This window comes from Haliotis rufescens, unplaced genomic scaffold, assembly GCF_023055435.1.
Source record: "Haliotis rufescens isolate VD_foot unplaced genomic scaffold, xgHalRufe1.0.p SCAF_34, whole genome shotgun sequence".
Taxonomy (NCBI): domain Eukaryota; kingdom Metazoa; phylum Mollusca; class Gastropoda; order Lepetellida; family Haliotidae; genus Haliotis; species Haliotis rufescens.
The window spans coordinates 711,487-731,936 of record NW_025964046.1 but is presented as its reverse complement, the minus strand read 5'-3'; the positions used below and the strand labels follow the sequence as shown (position 1 = coordinate 731,936).

Sequence of the window (20,450 nt, the reverse complement as noted above, 5' to 3'; positions counted from 1 at the left end):
ATACATACATACATACATTCTATACTAGCAGTAAAGGTCAGTACCATCACTCGATTATTATTAGTGCCTCCTTCATTTCCTGCCAGTAATAACCACCAGTCATAAACATTTCTTCCACACCTGTGGTTGAGAAACCCATTTGAGATAACTGGTATCAAACACATGTGTGAGATCGAATTTCAGTCCCGTGATTGGCTCCTCCATGGTGATGACCTGAGGTCAGATGATGAATACTTTTCTAATTGTAACTCATTGAAAAGTTGCTCGTGCTTCAGTCGAATGTTCACCTACGTCTATGTTGAATCACAGGACCGTGTAATTACTACTACTACTAATACTACTACTAATAATAATAATTGTTATACAGTGATAGCTGTTTATGTGTTTGGAGATATTTTACCTGGGCTTCAATTAATTAATACTATTCATTGTTTTAGTATTAACCCAGTCTATATCCAATTTTTCTGAAATTCCACTTTTGTTAGATCCAAGGTGTCAGCCACCATGTGGAGCACATGTGTTGATCCTGATCCGAGTGAACCAGATTTTTGAGCCTTGTGAATTGACTTTGTGTACCAGACCCGACTTGTTTCAACTATTATTAAACGTACCCATGAACCAGATCACTGATGATGTTGAGAGGCTATGGAAGATCGACATCTTGCCATACACCACAAAACAGGTGACTCGATCCAAGCTAGACCATTTTGCCTTCAAAACCCTTGAGGACAAAACCGTCAAAGTGACAGTAGATAGTGAAATCCACTTCGCCACTCCTCTTCTCAGAATACCTGACAAGACTGTACTCAAAACAGGTAAAGAGTCTGTGTTAGAGAACATGAGAAGAACTGAGAGAAGACTCAGCAAGCATCCTGACATAGCATCCATACACAATGAGAAAATCCAAGAACTTGTTGTCAAGGGATATGTCAAAGTGATAAGTGAAGAAGAAGCATCTTCAACACCAGAGTCCTGGTTTATCCCACATCACGTTATCGCACAACATGGTAAACACAGACTGGTATTCAATTGCTCATACGAATATCAGAAACTTTCACTGAATAAGCAGTTACTTCCAGGACCGACACTAGGTGCCTCCTTACTCGGGGTGTTTTTGAGATTTCGCCAACATGTCATAGCTGTGTCAGGAGACATCAAAACTATGTTTCATCAGATCCGACTGTTGCCTGAAGACAGAAACCTGCTTCGTTTCATTTGGAGGGAAATGGATACAGAGAGGGATGTCTCAATATATGAATGGCAATTATTACCATTCGGTACAACTTGTTCACCATGTTGTGCCACATATGCAATTCAGAGACTGGGCACAGAAAACAAAGAGGAATATCCTGATGTGCAACAAGCAGTTCAAGATTCCTTCTATGTTGACAACTGCTTGTCTGGATTCCCTACAGTTGATAAGGCCAGGGAGTTCATAAGTAGACTACGTCATGTTATGAAGTCTGGTGGATTCAATATCCGACAGTGGATAAGCAATGATCCTGACGTTGTTAAGGACTTGCCCAGTGAAGCCAGATCTGAAACTTGTGAATTGTGGCTCATGCAAGGCAACACTGAACCACACGAAGGAACTCTTGGCCTTCAATGGCAATGTGAAAAGGATCGTATCACTTACAAGTACAGACCCATTGCATATTCTACTCTGACACTGAATGTAGTATATAGGATACTAGCAAGTCAGTACGATCCTCTTGGATTCCTCACACCTTATCTAGCAAGAGCCAAAGTCATCGTTCAGCAACTGTGGCAACACAAACCTCAGTGGGGAGAACCACTTCCAGAATGTGAACTTCTCACAGAATGGCATCTGTGGGAATCTGAACTGAAACTTATGAACCAAGTCTCACTTCCAAGATGCATTGATCCACCTGAACCAGTCAATCAGAGACAGTTACATATTTTCTGTGATGCATCAGAAAAAGTATCTGGTTCTGTCGCATACCTCAAGTCAGAGACCAATGATGGATCATCTCATGTCTCCTTTGTTGCGGCACGAAGCAGAGTGGCTCCTAAGAAAGCCCTCTCAATGCCCCGCCTTGAACTGTAAGCTGCTCTAAAAGGAGCCCAGCTTGCCAGCACACTCACCAGTGAAATGACCATTGACATTGACAAAGTGATCATGTGGAGTGACTCAACAACTGTCCTAGCATGGTTGACATCCCAATCATGTCGCTACAAAGTGTTTCTGGGAACTCGAGTAGCAGAAATTCAAACACTTACTGAATATCATGACTGGAGATATATCCCGTCAGAGGAAAACCCGGCCGATGATATCACCAGAGGAAAGACCATGCAGGACTTGTGTGCAGAGACAAGATGGAGAAATGGCCCAGCATTTCTAAACCTTTCAGATACTGAATGGCCTCTCAGTGATGCAAAACCAAAACCTGAAACTGATCCCTGTAGTGTTGAACTACAGAAAGCCTTCTGCAGTCACACCACAGTTCAACCCAAAGCTGATACATCTCTACATCGATCATGGGAAAAAACTCCTTGATGCCACAATCAATACTATCGAGGATCCCGATGGGGCGGCCTCCATCAATGGTACTGATGTTGAGAAAGCTGAACTACAATTGTATCGCCAAGCTCAGGAAGAATGCCTTCCAGATGAAATGAAAGCATTATCCAAAGGTCTGAGAATAGCATCTAACAGCAGGCTCTCGCAACTCAGTCCAGAGTATGATAAAGACCATCACGTCATACGTGTTGGTGGTAGACTGAGAAGATGTGATGAACTGTCAATCGATGTAAAACATCCCATTGTTCTAGATCCAAATCATAATGTTACGAAGCTCCTCATAAAGAAATATGACTCTGACCTCCACCACTATGGTGCTGAAAGACTACACGGTGAAATCAGAAGAAAATTCTGGATTCTTCGAGGCTGTGAAGCTATTAAAAAACATCAGAGACAATGCCATGATTGTCAGAAATGGAGAGCAAATCCAGAGATTCCTTTGATGGCCGACCTACCAGAGGCTCGGCTAAGACTGTTCAAACCACCCTTCTATTCGACAGGAATAGATTGCTTTGGGCCTATGTATATAAAGATTGGCAGACACAGAGAGAAAAGGTATGGAATCATCTTTAAATGCATGACAACCCGAGCCGTCCACATTGATATACTTGACAGTCTGGACACGGACGCATTCCTAATGGCCCTTCGCAGATTCATCTCCAGGAGGGGTTGTCCCTTTGAACTGTTGTCAGACTGTGGCACAAACTTCAAAGGTGGTGAAAATGAATTGTGCAAAGCTTTTGAAGCTATGAACTCTGAACTGAAAGAAAAACTCGCCAAGAACCATATCCGATTCCAATTCAATCCGCCATTTGCCCCTCACTTTGGTGGATTGTGGGAACGTGAAATTAGATCAATCAAGTATGGCCTACGCAGTATACTAGGAACTGAATCCGTCAGTGAATCTGTCCTGAGAACTGTCATGACAGAGGTAGAATCTATTTTGAACTCCAAACCTCTGGGTTACACCTCATCGGACATCTCCGATACCGATCCTGTAACTCCATACACCTTGCTGATCGGGAGATCAGACCCAGCACTTCCTCAGGTTGTCTACCTGAATGAAGACAGACTAACAAAGAAACGATTTCGTCAAAGTCAAGTACTAGCTGATCACTTCTGGAGGAAATTCATCAAGGAGTACTTGCCAAATCTCCAGCCACGTGTGAAATGGACGGACGAACGGCGCAATGTACAAACTGACGATGTTGTGCTAATCATTGACCCTCTTCACACTCGCAGTGAGTGGAAGATTGGACAAGTGATAGAGACCTATGCAGGGTCCGACGGTAGAGTACGATAAGCAAAAGTAAAGACCAGTGACAATGAGATTCTCCGACCAGTGTCAAAATTGATCAAATTGCCAAAATATGACTGAATAAGACAATGTGCCTGAACCAGTTGACAATTAATGACATTTTGATAGCCATTGATTCCATGTTTTGTTTCAAATGTGTTTCTTTCAGGTTGAAGAAATCATGAACTTTGATTTATTGTGAAACATTGACATGATCTTTATTTAGTTTAAAATTTAGTTCCCAAATTTGGGGCGGCTGTTATACAGTGATAGCTGCTTATGTGTTTGGAGATATTTTACCTGGGCTTCAATTAATTAATACTATTCATTGTTTTAGTATTAACCCAGTCTATATCCAATTTTTCTGAAATTCCACTTTTGTTAGATCCAAGGTGTCAGCCACCATGTGGAGCACATGTGTTGATCCTGATCCGAGTGAACTAGATTTTTGAGCCTTGTGAATTGACTTTGTGTACCAGACCCGACTTGTTTCAACTATTATTAAACGTACCCATGAACCACGCAACAATAATAAACAAACTCGTCCTCGTCTGCGAGTTTATTTGTTATTATTATCAGTTACATTATCTGTTGTGATGTCAACATTATCGTTTTTTCTAAAGTGAAAACCCCCTGGATGCCACAGCGACGCATATGTCCCTCCTCTTCAACCCTCACTTCAAAGTCGCATAAAATTCAAAATACATCACGCAAACTAGTACTCTTGACAGTTTTGAATTTCCCCTTCTGTTTATCATTTACTGTCATTTTCGGAAAAGCAGAATTACTGAAAGTGACTGAAAATTAGGTACATCGTGAATCGCGCCAAATCACAATTCACGGCGTTATTTACTATGTGCATAGAAATCTAAATATCGGATATTTACTCGTTGTATATTAACTTGTTGTAAGATCAATGGTATCTGACAGGCACGAGTGTAGTAATCTCTATAAAGAGAAGCTCAGAAGCTCTAAAAACAGTTATTGTGTTGATTTACTGTTGAAATTGTTTACTTTTTGTTTTAAATATGCCACTTGTCCAGAAATTTGACAAACAAGTATGATTAATCTCATTAAAAAAGCTCATGGAAATCCCCGTGATCCCCTCGGGTATAGAGGCATATCTCTCTTATCAATTCCATGTAAACTTTATTCTTACATTTTAAATACGCGGTTAAATACATGGTTAGAAAGTAATAACATTCTAGCTGACGAACAGAACGGGTTTCGCACAAAACGTAGTACTCAAGAACATTTGTATACTCTGTACTCAATTACCAATAGAAGAAAAATTTTAAAACAATCTACCTATGTATGCTTCATTGACATCAAAAAAGCATTTGACACTGTCAATAGAGAGTGTCTGTGGTACAAATGTATGTGTCTAGGTATAAATGGTAGATTTCTTCATGCAGTTCAGTCAATGTATAACAAAACTAAATCACAAACAACAGTCACACTGATATATTCCCAGTCTATTCTGGAGTTCGACAAGGTTGTGTCCTGTCGCCGACATTATTTTCAGTATACGTAAACGACTTGGTCAGTGAAAGCAACAATTTGAACTGCGGTATATACATTGATCATACAATGTTGAGTACTCTGCTTTATGCAGACGATATTGCTTTAATAGCCCCGGACGAGTGTAGCTTGCAACGTATGCTTGAGTGTGTTAGCGACTGGTGCGCCCGTTGGCGCTTGCTAGTCAACGTTAAAAAAACAAACGTCATCCATTTCCGCCCAAATGTAATACCCCGATCCAAATTTGTTTTTACTTTAAGTAACAATGTCATTGATTATACTCATGCATACAAATATCTTGGTCTCTGGTTTCATGAGCATCTTGACCTAAATTTTACAGTGAACGAGCTAGCCAAGTCTGCCAGTCGTGCATTGGGTGCAATGTAAATTTAAGTCAGTTGGTGATTTACCTTATAGTGTTTATAATACCCTCTACGTAAACCTTGTGCAGCCTATTTTATCGTATGGTTCAGCCATCTGGGGAACTAAGGAATTCAGATGTATCAATAACATCCAAAACAGAGCATGTCGCTTTTTTCTCAGTGTGAGTAACAAAACCCCGAATGTTGCAGTCCGTGGTGACATGGGTTGGGTGTCCTGTCTTACAAAACAGTACATTGAAATTCTCAGTTTTGGGCGTCGTATTAATTATGTTCAGCATTCAAGACTTGTTTGTGCAGTTAACTGATGGTCTTCCAATTTTAGTAAATCATGGTACAGTAAAGTTTTATCTCTCCTTTCATCTTGGGAGTTGCCTGTTTCTAATATTTATGACATTTCGCCATGTGAATTTGATCTTTCAAACAAGGGTTTGATCTATGCTGATTATATTAACTGGTTTACCCAATTATGGGATGACAAAGGAAACGTTAATGGAAATAAACTACGAACATACCGCTTGTTTAAAAATAGTTTAGATGTAGAAGCTTATGTCAGTTCTCCTCTTGATAGATTAGTAAATTCCGCTGTGGAACACTCCCGCTTCAGGTAGAACTTGGTAGGTTTTCACGTCCAGTTATCCTCCTTGGGGAGAGAATATGTAAGTTCTGCAACAGTAATTCTGTCGAAGATGAACTTCATTTTCTTATGTTTTGTCAACGTTATGCTGATTTGCGTTACGACCTCTTTCAGTTTGCTTCTACTCTTAATCCTTCTTTCCCTCAGCTGTCCACAGTTGACCAGTTTCTCTACCTTATGTCCAATAATTCCCTGTGTACGAAAATAGCCGTATCATTGTCTAAAATGTATAACCGTCGTAAGTCCCTGATTACTTAGTTTATAAAACCCCATGGTTCGTAACTCTAACTCTAATTTTCTTAGTATTTCAAATGCACTTAAGTGGTTTTATAAACTTCTTTTTTATATAACATGCTTTTTACTGTGTAACATGTGTCTCATAGGCCTTTATAGGCCGGCTGGCGTTATTCTTTTTATATATATCTGCCTGTATTTTACCAAATTGAAATATTATTGTATACAACGCCGGGTGACACCTAAATAAAACAATTTTCTTCTTCTTCTTCTTCTATATAATACTGACAGGCACTCGTGTAGTAATCTCTATATAATACATATGATGCAAAATAAACAGCGACGATTACCCATGTGTCGCCAGTGTGTTGGTGCTATCACGATTTGTAAGGGATGGTACAACATGTGGACGTCGAGCATGTGACGATTTCTTATAGTCTGACTCGTAACTCGTATTGTCATGTTACCGAGGTGAAAACCAAAATCTGTCTAACATTTCACCTGTGTCCAGTTGTTTAATGGTGTGTCCATCCATGAACTCCAGGTAGTAATCTGTGTACACGCCTTTCTTCATTGCTTCACTCATCATACCAGTCGATGGATCAAGGCCATCTATTTGCCTAAATCCTCTTGTCCACAACTGAAACATATAATCAATATTTTAAACTGTTTCGGCCTTCATATATTCCCCATATCCTTATCTCACAAACTCTTGTTGCCAAAAGAGCCACCACCTTCTTTTTCCCACCCAGCATCTAATTTCTCAGTCATAAAACCCATATGTTTCCTACAGTCTATAAGTTGAAACATATTTTTATTGTTGAGACTTACAGATACAACCAAAACCAATTTGCTCAGCAAACACTTCTGATTGTTATTCTCCCATTCCTGTTACATTTCTGTTAACGAACGTTTTCGTAATCGAAACTATGGAAAGTGTTTTGTCGTTTTTATTTATGATTTTTGACGCATATTCATTCCTTTCACCCTATTTCTTACTAACTGAATCTTTGTTCCTCAATCACATACTATCGGAATCCCTGTCACCCTCAGTCACAAACTGACGTCCTGTCACTCAATCTCACACAATATGACATACGGACACTCACTTACATAGCTGCTCACGTTCTATCTCACACAATATGACATACTGTCACACACTGACACTGCTACCCACGTACCATCTCACACAAACTGACGTCCTGTCACTCAATCTCACACAATATGACATACGGACACTCACTTACATAGCTGCTCACGTTCTATCTCACACAATATGACATACTGTCACACACTGACACTGCTACCCACGTACCATCTCACACAAACTGACGTCCTGTCACTCAATCTCACACAATATGACATACGGTCACTCACTCACACTGCTTCTCACGTACTATCTCACACAAACTGACGTCCTGTCACCAAATGCCACAACGTTCTTAACGAGGATCCTCACATATAGCATCATCAATTATGTGGCCTGAACCTGACGATTCTCAAACATTGTATTATGATTCACTCTCCATATCCACAAGTGACACCAAAGAATAACTGGCCCAGTCGTCTAAGGCGCTGCAGAGGTGCGTCCCTTGGGCACGCCAGAAACCTATGATTGTGGGTTCGAATCCCGGTTCGCCCCGATTATGTTTCTAGGTTTGTCAGCACCATACCCATGCTCGTGGGTTTCACCGAAGTACGTCCGTGAACTGCATCACTTCGGGCTTTTCTCCCACATTAAGCTGATATAACTGGAATAATGTTAAAAGCGGCGTTAAATCCAACTCACTCACTCACTCATTCACTCACTAACATGAGGATTCCACACAGTGGGCTTACCTGCTCCGCTAACATTCCTGTGCCAGCACCAACATCAAGAATTCTCACAAAACCCATCACATCCGCCTGAAAGTAGTCAGCCACACCCTCAGCTACGTATATATGGTCTCTGTAATTTCGGCTTGCCCAAACCTACAAATGTACACCATCCCTTAAAAGTCGCGGTACGGTGACAGGCAATCAACCAAGTCACAGAGTCTGACAACCTAATCCATCTGGTCGGTTTATGGTTATGTGGTTTAACCCATATGTGTGTAATGTATCATAAGAAGAAGAAGAAGGAGAAGAAGAAGAAGAAGAAGAAGAAGAGGAGGAGGAGGAGGAGGAGGGGTGTCCATAATTTATAGTAAGTATTAAGGAGAAGAAGGAAAAGAAGATGTTTGTGGTTGTATCTATATCTGCATCTGTGTAAATATTGAGGAAAGATCTGGCGTTGTAAATATATTACTCTAATGAAATGACAGATTAAATTCACTTCACCTACAACCAACACTCTATAAAGTGACGTCCACGTGCCTGATGACTTTCACTTCACCTACAGCCAACACTCTATCATGTGACGTCCACCTGCCTGATGACATTCACCTTACCTCATCATAAGTGCCAGCGGCGTTTGTGAAGACATCGGCAACTTTGCCTGGGGTCATGCCATCTCTCTTGCCAAAGTCATCAAATGCGAAGTTTCCTGCGTTTTCCATTTTGAAACTAAAGGTTTGGGAAAAGGGAAAACAAATGTATGATAGAGTACACATTTAAAAGCGAGTATATTATGAATCTAGCTGACTTAATAATATATTCTATATGATAAGTTAAGAGCGCACCCGGTTTAATGACATCACATCCAGATTGAAAAAAACACATACATTTCACAATATTTCATTGTTGCGGAACGTACTACAGCCTTAGTACCTTGATAACGAATTGATAAGCATTTCCGTGTTCAAAACATAATTTTTGCTAAGGAAAAACACATGCCTATTGTTTTACATTTAGTCATTTCACTAATTTCTGATCTTGATATTTGACACAATCACGGACTATTATCTACGTAGATGATACTTATGATGATACTGCTTTCAGCTAGGTATCAATATTTTTTCGAGTAATCGACACTCGTTCTGGGTCAGTTGTATGTTACCAAGGGGCTTAAGTAATAATTACCCATTTGTGTCGTCTTTCTAACTGGACAAGCCTAAAATGAGGTATTATCTAAACAATGCATAAAGTAAATCTTCATTTTAATATGTCAAAGTTACTGGAGAATTACACACGCCATACTCTCTTACAACCGTAATAAAGAGAGGAGAGCACAAAATGTTCTCCAAACTACAAACTAGTCTAGTGGTTAAAGCGTTCGCTCGTCACGCTGAAGACCCGGGGTGTCGGTGTCTGGTGTTTATCATTCAAACTATAAATCTATATGAAACCAATACTCGTCATCTTCCAATAAAACACCGACGCAGTTTGTCTTTAAATTTTAGCGTTTATAGTTTGACAACTAACATGCTCCCAAACATTTAATTAAATAAAAAGGAATTAAGAAATCGCCTTTATTAAAAATATATGTGTTTTTTTAACCCAACTAGGGTCGCAACTACACTAGGCAATATCACTGTCTGAGTAATGATACTTACGATTATAATATCACATACGGAGATGAAAGTATCTTCTACGTATATGATGAATTTTGTTTAGACTGTGGCACTGATACGCCTCAATATTAATTACTGAATGTCATCCATTGATTTTGTTCGAAAATACACCAGGAGTATGCTGGAGGAAGCGCATATTAGTCCATTCAAATTCAAAATGACTTACAATGAATCGTGATCCTTGTCATACAATAATCCACAATCTGAAATCAATGCGGAATAAATAAAAGTTTCGTTGTGTTTACTGTAGTTCCTGCTTTCTGATTAGCTAAATTGGCCCCAATGATTGTAAAACAATAGCCACACCCACCTGTATTATCATGCACAGGACTTTTCAGTTTAAAATTCTATTTGGTAATAAATGAAACATATACAAATTGATATGGTCAAAACAGTGTTTTTACTTTGTTTATTTCGACAATATTTGTCTTTCACATTAGACATGAAATACCCTTTTAAACAGATAAATGCCTGGTTTGGTCACATGGTACAGCATTAATAGTGCAGTATCAAATGAAGTAAAACACACATTCACGTCACTTTCAAAAGGTCCGGTGAAAAGATCGGCAACACATTACACATATTTCTCTCTGCAAAATATTTCTATCTATAGTCATGTATTTCTGTTTGTAATGTCACAGTTATGGACAAAATATAATAATTACTACTACTCTATGTATTTGAAGTCAGAGACAAACGTCAGCGGTGCACACTGTACTGTGCAAGTTCATGTTGCAATAGAAAGAGGCATGATAAGATACTCCAATGTTGAAACCAGTGATTTTACTACAGACAATAATATTGGGATATTTTGACGATTGTGTCAAGTCCTGATGGACATTTTCCAATATCATTACCAAATCCGCAAAAACAATCTTAAGGACATTTTAGATGACAATCAAGCAGTGTCATGGACAATAAACCGATGTCAAACACTGTGTGTGTGTATATATATATATATATATATATATATATATATATATATATATATATATATATATATATATATATATATATTGTTTTCGTTGCGTGTATACATATATATATACGCAAACAATATGAACAGGATTGTTTCGACCCAGGTAATGCAGCACAAGTGATGAGACATGTCTCGTTTCCATATATTTTAATCCTTGCTAAACAGTATAGTGTATGAAATATTCATGGAAGAATATTAGCATGTATTACTATCAAAGAACGTTCCCTGGGTACTACATGCACAGTGACCAGCCTGATGGAATACTGTATCAGGTTACAGCATAAAATAATAATTACCACAAACATGTAACACATTTCCCGTGGAATAATTGCTTATGATGTATGAGGAACACGAGTATTACATACACCTGTTCTTGATTTGAATAGGTGGTCCATAGAATCAGTTAGTGATTAATTTCTTACGTGTCCATCTATTCAAACCATATACAAATTGATTCACTGATAATCACCTATTCCCCATGTCATCATGACTTAGGCATTACAGATTCAGTTTGCTTAGCTTTGTCCTTTATATTTGACACAGAAGAATATGCCATTACTTCATATTTAAAATCGCATAGTGCTAACGTTCTCTGTACTTACGTTCTTGTGTCTATCTGTTTAGTTTATTGCTGTGCTTGATCCCGTCGTGATGATCCACATAGGCAGTCTGCGCCCACTGGTAACTGGCAGTGTTCTGAGGTGAAGATGACGTTAATGGTATAATTAATATCGAATGTTCAACTTACTATGACTCAAGCCAATGGCAAAGAACCCACCTATCCCTTTGTTGTGACATGTGCTTGTATCTTCTATCCCGAGGAAATATATTCATATGCAGTTTGACTATTTCAACATGTTATGGGCAAGTGTCAATACAAGTAGCTTTGTTGTTCCTTTTCGTTGACCTTACATTTGTGCATACTCACAACGGAGAGACCTACTTCACACACGAATATATTTTTATACATTATAGAAATTTAAAAATACATTTGTGTAAGGAGTACTGTGCATAACTGTGAATGAGTTATAGAGGTGTTCACGTGTGTGGCTTATCACAATTGTTTTATTGTTGTATTATCGGGTAAGCACTGGTGTGAAACTGCCTTCGCACGCGTGGATTAAAATAATATAGTGTAAGCCTTCTTCGTACTCTTGACCATTCCATTCCATTTCACACATTCAGAGAATAGGAGGACGTAGGTATTTGCTGATATATTCTTCATGTCGAATGACAAAATCAAACACTATTCAAACCACATATTAGCAACCAGATGTGTTTGTTATTGACTAAGTGGCATCTTCCTTATGTTCTATCCCTTCAGAAGCACGACGAGTGATTCCTGCAAAGCACAACGCCTGACTAACCAATCCGTTTAGCAGCCTTGTACAAGTATAGGTTGCTGGGGACAAAGTTTTACCTTGTAATCACCACGGGGAAATCTACTTCATATATTTATATTTTTCAACTTATATATTTAAACTGTGAATGTGTAAAATGATGTGTGCTTATCTGTGGAATTTTACCACCTTTCCACTCATGTCGTGTGATCATGTCACTTTCGCAGCACTGACATGGAGTGTGTGTTTATGTGTGACGTCCTTTGTAGGAACATCTGCAACGTCACACACATAAAGTATAGGAGTAACAGAAACTCTACCCGACGAGATGTGGGGAGACACACACTTATGCAAAGTTTCCGAAATCTGTGATACACAGGGAACTTAGCTGATTATTTTTAAACTGATTAGAAATAAACAAAAAACATGATTGTATTTATTTTGTTTAAATGATTTAATCGAAACGTCGCTATATGCAATAAACCAAAGTTGTTATCCATAAAGTTGAACATTTTCGTAACACGTCCAACATGTGGGCGGGAATTACCCTGATGCAACGTGAAGTTACGCCCAGCATTTGCACAAAGGGGGGAACATGGTCTCGAACGATGTCTTCCCGGTGGCATACACCATTCAAATTGCCACTTATAGTGATGAGTTGTGATCTCCCATGAGTTGTGAAGCCACCCTATACCATTACACTTCCACCCTAAAACTGACGACGTTGAGTAAACCATGGGTCGCTAGTACGTTGTCCTCGACGCCTGCACAGCCATCAGACCCTCATATGCTGTCGACACCAAACCTGGTGTGCCTGAAGGTGACGTGGAAGCAGAATAGGCCTGTCGCTGGATCCTGACGCAAGTCAATGTATAGGTTCATGTGATCCATGATCTGAACAAATTTGTTCACAACGACCACCAGATAAAAAACACAAAACATACACCCTCGTCTGACGTTGTATTTGGGGCCCTGACTCCCCTACTGGGACCTTTGCTCAAAATATATGAAATAAAACTTTATCTTTCATTTTTTTATCATGAAATATTTTATAATTTTATTTATCTCTCATATTTCCTTTCTCATAAAGATGAACCTAAAATAACTGAGCTAATTATTTTTTACTTTACATGTATTACCTTGTATGACCATCAACATGAGATCCTTGTGTAGGCTGTGTTGGATCTTGTGTGTGTCTTAGGAATTCTAAAATAAATTGAGGAGATAAAAGATAGTTCATTCCATAAATCAATAGAAGCAATTGTCATAAAAGACAAGGAACAATAAAACTTGATTCGCAGAATCGTTGATTGTCTTCAGTAATTGTTTATTTCTCTTGTATATTGTATTTGTATAACTTGTCCAGTGTATATATTCATACATACATTCATACATAATTAGATATCAATTATATTATGAGCACACTACACATGTTACCTGTGGTGATGTGAAATGGGATTTAACGTAGCGTCCAAGATTATTGCACTGATATAGCGACGTGCATGTTCCACAGTTTAACATGAATACCCCACCCAGACACAGTGTACTGACTCCTGCTTGAAAAAAGGTGGAGTTGACTATTGGAAAGTCAACCGTCTTGTCATACGGTCTTGTGGAGAGTTTGTTTTTCACTATGCATAGATCAAAATATGAAACAAGAGAAACGGTCTCACTGGTGGCCTATGTGAATAATTCAGTGAAAGGGAACTGGTGATTTGATGGTTATTGAACTAAATCACGTCATCATTCACGGCGGTGGACACCAGAAATGGGCTTCACACATTGTACCCATGTCGGGAATCGAACCTGGCTCTTTTTTATTTAAATCTTTGCGTAAAGCTTCAGAGTGATAAAACAAAACTCTCCTCAAGACTGTATGACAAGACAGATGATTTTCCAAAAGTCAACTTTTCCTTATGTCCAGCAGTATTCCAGCAGCTCCTGCATTTATCGTTCACATTTCACTTCTGATCTGAACTTCTGACCTACATGAACTGTCCTTAAAATATATTTTGAGCATAGGTCCTAGTGGGTAGGTAGTCGTAAAAGACAAAATCAGAGGAGAATGTATTTTTTTCTGGGGGTCGTTGTGAAACAAATCTGTTCAAATACTTGAGCACATGAACCTCTACACATATGTTTAATATAAATATAATAGTACTGTAAAAAATGCCCTCCTTCACCCACGCAAGCTATAGATGCTGAATCACGAAACTTGTTTTCAAATACAGTAAACTACGGTTATAACGAACACGCTTATAACGAACTGACGGATATAACGAACTTAGTTTTTTGGACCCGACTATTTGCTGTAGTTATGCTGTATATATGCTTATAACGAACTACGGTTCTCCTATATATCACCTTCCAATACAACAAAAAACACAACACTTTCTGGATTGCTATGCAGTGCACCACACCACACCATTTAATTCAACATTAATATCACATTTGCATATATCTCAGTCATTTGACATCCATGATATACACAATATCTAACATATGACATTGAATAAATTGACAATATACAAATACTGACGACGAGTCTCGATTAACGCAACGAGCTTCAAATACGTGGCAACGAGCCCTACAAAAGTCAACAAGCCATAATCAGTGATAATAAACTATCATGAGCAACGAGCTGCTGTTTACATGCGACAGGCATCAGTTTCTCAGGGCGACAAGCCTCCATGTTGGCGACATTCTCAGGGCGACAAGCCTCCATGTTGGCGACATTCTCAGGGCGACAAGCCTCCATGTTGGCGACATTCTCAGGGCGACAAGCCTCCATGTTGGCGACATTCTCAGGGCGACAAGCCTCCATCTTTTGCGACATACATCGTCGTTGGCGACAGGCCATCATGGTTAACACCGTTAACCGCAAATACTGCAACTTAGAAACAATCATTAATAAAAGTAAAGTTTTCAGTGACGCACTGCAAGCGAGAATGGGACTTCTGTGTGTGAGTAGGGTACACCTATCTATTGTGAGTTTGGTGTTCACATAATTTCTGTTTTTGTATTGATATAATTTCTATTTTCTTATATTGATAAGATTTCATTTCTATCCTTGGCTGCTCTGTTTATATACGTTCGAGTAGCTTTCCATCTCTCAGAAATAGAGTTAGTTTGGCCTTCGCTATTGCATCTCTTGGCTTTAGGAGATCTATGACAGATAGCGGATCTAACTGCAATTCTTGTTTTAACCTAGCCAGGGCTGGGGCATGGTCTTGACATTCTAGTAACAATGACATCTCTATACATGCTTGACCTTATATAGCCTCTTATAAGCACCCTCTACTATTACACAACACCATGTTGTATTTTCCTACGATAGGAGAAAGTAATTTCTTTCTTATTCGTACCTCAAACGAAAGAAATAATATTTATAACGAACTAAAATTAGTAGTCCCTTTGAGTTCGTTATAACCGTAGTTTACTGTATAAGATACAGCAAGACAGCAATGGTTGTCATAAATTTTGTAGGCTATAGGTATAAACCTATAAACATATTTCTTTATGTAGATATAATAATACTGTAAAAATGCCTTCCTTCCTTCACCCACGCAAGCTATACATTTTTGTGTGTTAAGAATAGCCAACTCAACACACCTTATAATTGTATGATTATTTCACGTTTAAATCTGTTGGGTTTTTTTCATGTATTGTTTAGACACAATAATTGGGAGAGTACCCGGCTTTGCTACAAGGAATACAGCCTTTCTGACAATCTGGGCAATGCAGAGGAGAGGGCTACATTGTTGGGGAGTCTTCACATTCTCCGAAACGTTCTGGGTGGGTTTGACTAGCCAGCGCTTCCTGGGAGAAGTCCCATTCGCTGTCTGGGCTGCGTGTAGATCCTTGGATGATTATGAGCCTAACCAGCCTGACAAATGAGACCCCTTGTAAAGGGCTGTAATTCAACGCCTCGTGAGCGTGTTCTAATCTGAATCTCCCGTTGAAATGGAGTTACTTGTTTCTATCACATTTATATATTTTCAGAGACGAAGCGTAAGACCAGCAATATTCCAGTATTATCACGATGGGAACACTGGTAATGGGGTTCGCACATGGTACCAATTTTGGAATCGAACCTGGGCCTTCGGTTTGACAAGCTTTAACTGGACTACCTATCAGCTCCGGAAGCCTGATGACGCCAAACATCATTAACTCTCTTGACTGAAAAGACGAACACAAATGATTCAGTTTGAATACATATTTCCTCCACTGGCGTGCATCCTATCACAAGGGCGCTTCCTCTAACAGCGTGCTTCCTCTCTCAGTGATTCAGGTTGGATACATGCTTAGGTGGCTTGAGGGGCGGTCGGGTAGCCTAGTGGTTAAATCGTTTGCTCATCACGCCGAAGAGACGGGTTCGATTCCCGACATGGGTACAATGTGTGTAGCCCATTTCCGGTGTCCCCCGCCGTGATATTGCTTGAATATTGCTAAAAGCGGCGTAAAACTATACTCACTCACTGAGGTGGCTTGATGGCGGGGGCCATAGGAAGCATTTATAATCAAGTTCTAGTTCCTGCCTGAGTTTACATCTATCTTGTGTGTTGAAATTGTCAATCTGACAGTTAATTGTATCCCGCGACAGAGGGTGTTTGTTCCAAGCCTTAGTTTAATGGGGTAGTTATTGCGACCTGGGTTTTTTGTATCTCCACAAAAAGATCTAAATTACAGCCCCGCGGCCATATTACCTCCGGTTCAATGCATAACTACAATATCTCTGTGCGCTCATCCGATGTAATCAGATCGCATGTATACACATGTAGGGCTGTCTTCATTTGCGTGCTTTCGCCTCTAGCATGTCCCACTCCAAACTGAGAAGGGGTTTCATATGAACCCATCCCCCTCCTGAACATATATATCATCCCACACTGAAGTCAACATTAACTATTTACCCTTTATTCTACCGTGATATCGAAGTATGCTTGATTCTGATTGGTTAAAATGAGGTATCACATTTGCAAACAGCAAAGGTAACTATTCTTCAAGAAGAATTCTTAAAATAGGTTAGTTATGTATAACTCAAAAACACACAATGCAGCGTGTAGTATTGGTCGACGCGTCGGAAAATCAGAGCGACAGTTGCTTTAAAAAATATGTGTCAATACATCTGACAATTGTGAGTCTTATGCAGTTCCTAATCTGAATCATTTGTAATCAACAAAATGTTCTTAAGTTCTGCCTGAGGCGCACGCACGCACACACACATATGCATGCACGTCGCAATATTAGTGCAGTAGTCATGGACGCGACGGTAAACCCCATTTCACTTCACTTCACCTCAGGATATGCAGGGTAGACTGCAGTATTTGGGTCCCCACTTCGGAAGGAAGGTTTTTACGTGTTTACGGAAGTTGTCGAATGAAAACGTTCCACGCATGCGCAGTTCGTTATTTATGGTCGAAGCGAGAGGATTTGTTGGCCGCTATTTTTCTACCGAACGCTGTCTGCAGTTCAGTATTTTCTTACACAGACAACACACGGGGGGTACAAGGGGTGTTTGTCCCCCCTTGTCGAAATATTAAAGTAAAAATGGGGGGTAAAGGGGGGTTACATCCCCCTTTTTTCAAATAAATCGCACGACGGTAAGTTCATTCTGTTACTTGGAGAATATATTTTGCTGGGCGGACAACACAGCGGGGTTCAAGGCAGGTACAACCCCACCTTTATGACATTTTTAAAGAAAAATACGTGGGGTAAAGGGGGTAAAATCCCCCTTTTTCAAATAAATCGCAATATGGTATAACTTCATTCATGAAAGCATGTGAATTTTCATAGGAAAATGATCATCGATAGATACTTTCTCATTCAAACAAATCATTTGAAACGTTGAATTCGTTTTGACTGTCATATAGATTCTAGGACCTAAGTCTGTGGATCCATCTAGACCTGGTTTAATTTCTTTCTGCTTCTTTTTCATCGTTTTCTTAAACGATCATTTTGCTTCCTAAGTTTAATAAATGTAAACACGGCCGGTGAACTTAGAAACTGATCAATTGAACAACTGAAATATTTCTTTTCTGATAATGTTTTGAACATAATAATTGTTATACATTCCCGCATTCGCCCCATACCTATGCAAAGATGTCTTCACTGTACGCCAAGTCGACTCTGTTTATTTGTACAAGCCACACTTTATGAATTTACAAGTTATGAGCGAAGTTGCTTTCGTAGTAACGAGTCCATATAAGGAAAGTCACATGATCAGACACGTGACGTCTTACGTCATTTATGTCCCGCCCACAAACAACAAGAAGTTGACAGTACAATAATTCGGCTTCACTTTCTATCGTAAAATTCCGCTCCCCACAGGGAGTTTTAGACCCCACACCAGACCTCTCACAGGGAGTTTTAGACCCCACACCAGACCTCTCACAGGGAGTTTTAGACCCCACACCAGACCTCTCACAGGGAGTTTTAGACCATACTTTTCACGTCCAGCTCATTTTGGGAGTCCTTTTTGCTAACAAATGCCTCCTAACGGATTACGGCACGCTTGCGCGTGCGCGCTTATGTATTATAAGCGAAACTGCCGAAGGCAGCGGTTGCCTTACGGAAACCCCCGAAGTGGGGACCCAAATACTGCAGTTGACGCGGATATGCATAAGTTCCATATATGTACCATAGGACATACCAGTGTCACTGGAGCTTAACCGAGTTCCACAAAATCTTCAACTAATTAATATAATATGTATAATGTATTTTCCAAATCCATTACGGGCAAAGCATCTGGTTGTACCCCAATTGTAAAACAGGTAACTACACAGTCCACGGTTTGTATACAAACCTACAGGCAGCCTACAGGTCCAACCATACACACAGCCCGTCACTTTGTGTCACTTTGTGTCTCACCATTTTCATTTCATTCACGTGTCAAGAATGTCTTTAACGATGGTAAGTCTGAAATGGGTGAATACACCATGGTACAGTTGCAATATCCGAAAAGCAATTAAAATAGGAAAAGTTGAAATAAACTTAATTTTCTTATCCATCCCACTTGATCTATAGCTCGAAGATGCATTTATCAAAATTATGTTAATTATGTTAAAAAAATGATTTGGCTCCTCCTTATAAAGAATAAAAATGTACGTTTCGAAGTTCGGACCAAAAGGTATTATGTTAAAAACAGAAAATCCCAGGCAACCACTGGTGCCTAAGTAACTTTTTTACGAAGCAGGCTAGAGGATGTAACCTTCTGCATCTCAGCTCTACTTCAGTAGACACATGGTTTCCACACCCGGAAGTTGAGTAATAAAACCGGAAGTCCATATATCCTTTTCATGAAGGTGGAAATTCTACAGTGTTATGGTTCTCTTGAGTAAGACAGGATGCCATTAAAAATGTAAGTTCTCATTAAAGTACACTGAGACATGCACTACCTCAGACCATGTGTTGATCTTCCTGATCCTGGATCATCTTGCCCTCGAGCACCACACCAGACCTCTCAGCACTGAAGGGGCGGTCGGGTAGCCTAGTGGTTAAAGCGTTAGTTTGTCACACCGAAGACACCAGTATGATTCCTGACATGGGTACAATGTGTGAAGCCCATTTCTGGTGTCCCCCGCCATGATATTGCTGGAATATTGCTAAGAGCGGCGTAAAACCATACTCACTCACTCTTAGCACTGGAAAAGGAAAGAGCATCATCCCAAGTGCCCACACTAGGTATAGGAGTCGTTCAGGATGATCCACGGTTTTACTTAGTGGAATACAGAAGTATGTCTATGTCCCAGTTGCCCACTAGCCACAAACTGGTTCTTGGCTACAAATTCTGGTGGTGGTCTGATTGTGATAGAGCTCCAATTCTCTGCATGTGTGAATCCCGAAATCTCTAAATACATGATACTCTAGCTGGAAGGAAGACTGTCTTTCTGGATATCTGAAGCAGGAATGCCCCGTCTGATGATTCATGTGGATCTTCAAGCAGACAACCGACAAAAACGCTTACAAATGCCCCTAATATCTTCCAGGAAGATGGATCTCATCCATCTGTTAGGAACACAGTGATTTCTTA

The 20,450-nt window shown here is 39.7% G+C and overlaps 2 protein-coding genes across 2 annotated transcripts; both read left to right on the top strand.

Moving 5' to 3' along the window:
* Positions 1 to 613: 613 nt before the first annotated feature.
* LOC125372030 lies at positions 614 to 2,068 on the top strand. Its single transcript, XM_048380901.1, has one exon. The coding sequence runs from the start codon at positions 614 to 616 to the stop codon at positions 2,066 to 2,068; it is 1,455 nt and encodes a 484-aa protein (XP_048236858.1).
* Positions 2,069 to 2,393: 325 nt separating this feature from the next.
* On the top strand, positions 2,394 to 3,845 carry LOC124112069. Its single transcript, XM_048380900.1, has one exon. The coding sequence runs from the start codon at positions 2,394 to 2,396 to the stop codon at positions 3,843 to 3,845; it is 1,452 nt and encodes a 483-aa protein (XP_048236857.1).
* The last annotated feature ends 16,605 nt before the right edge of the window (positions 3,846 to 20,450 follow it).

Excerpts from the sequence above, each read along its gene's own strand:
- LOC125372030 (XM_048380901.1), top strand. The coding sequence starts at position 614 with ATGAACCAGATCACTGATGATGTTGAGAGGCTATGGAAGATCGACATC.
- LOC124112069 (XM_048380900.1), top strand. The coding sequence starts at position 2,394 with ATGCAAAACCAAAACCTGAAACTGATCCCTGTAGTGTTGAACTACAGA.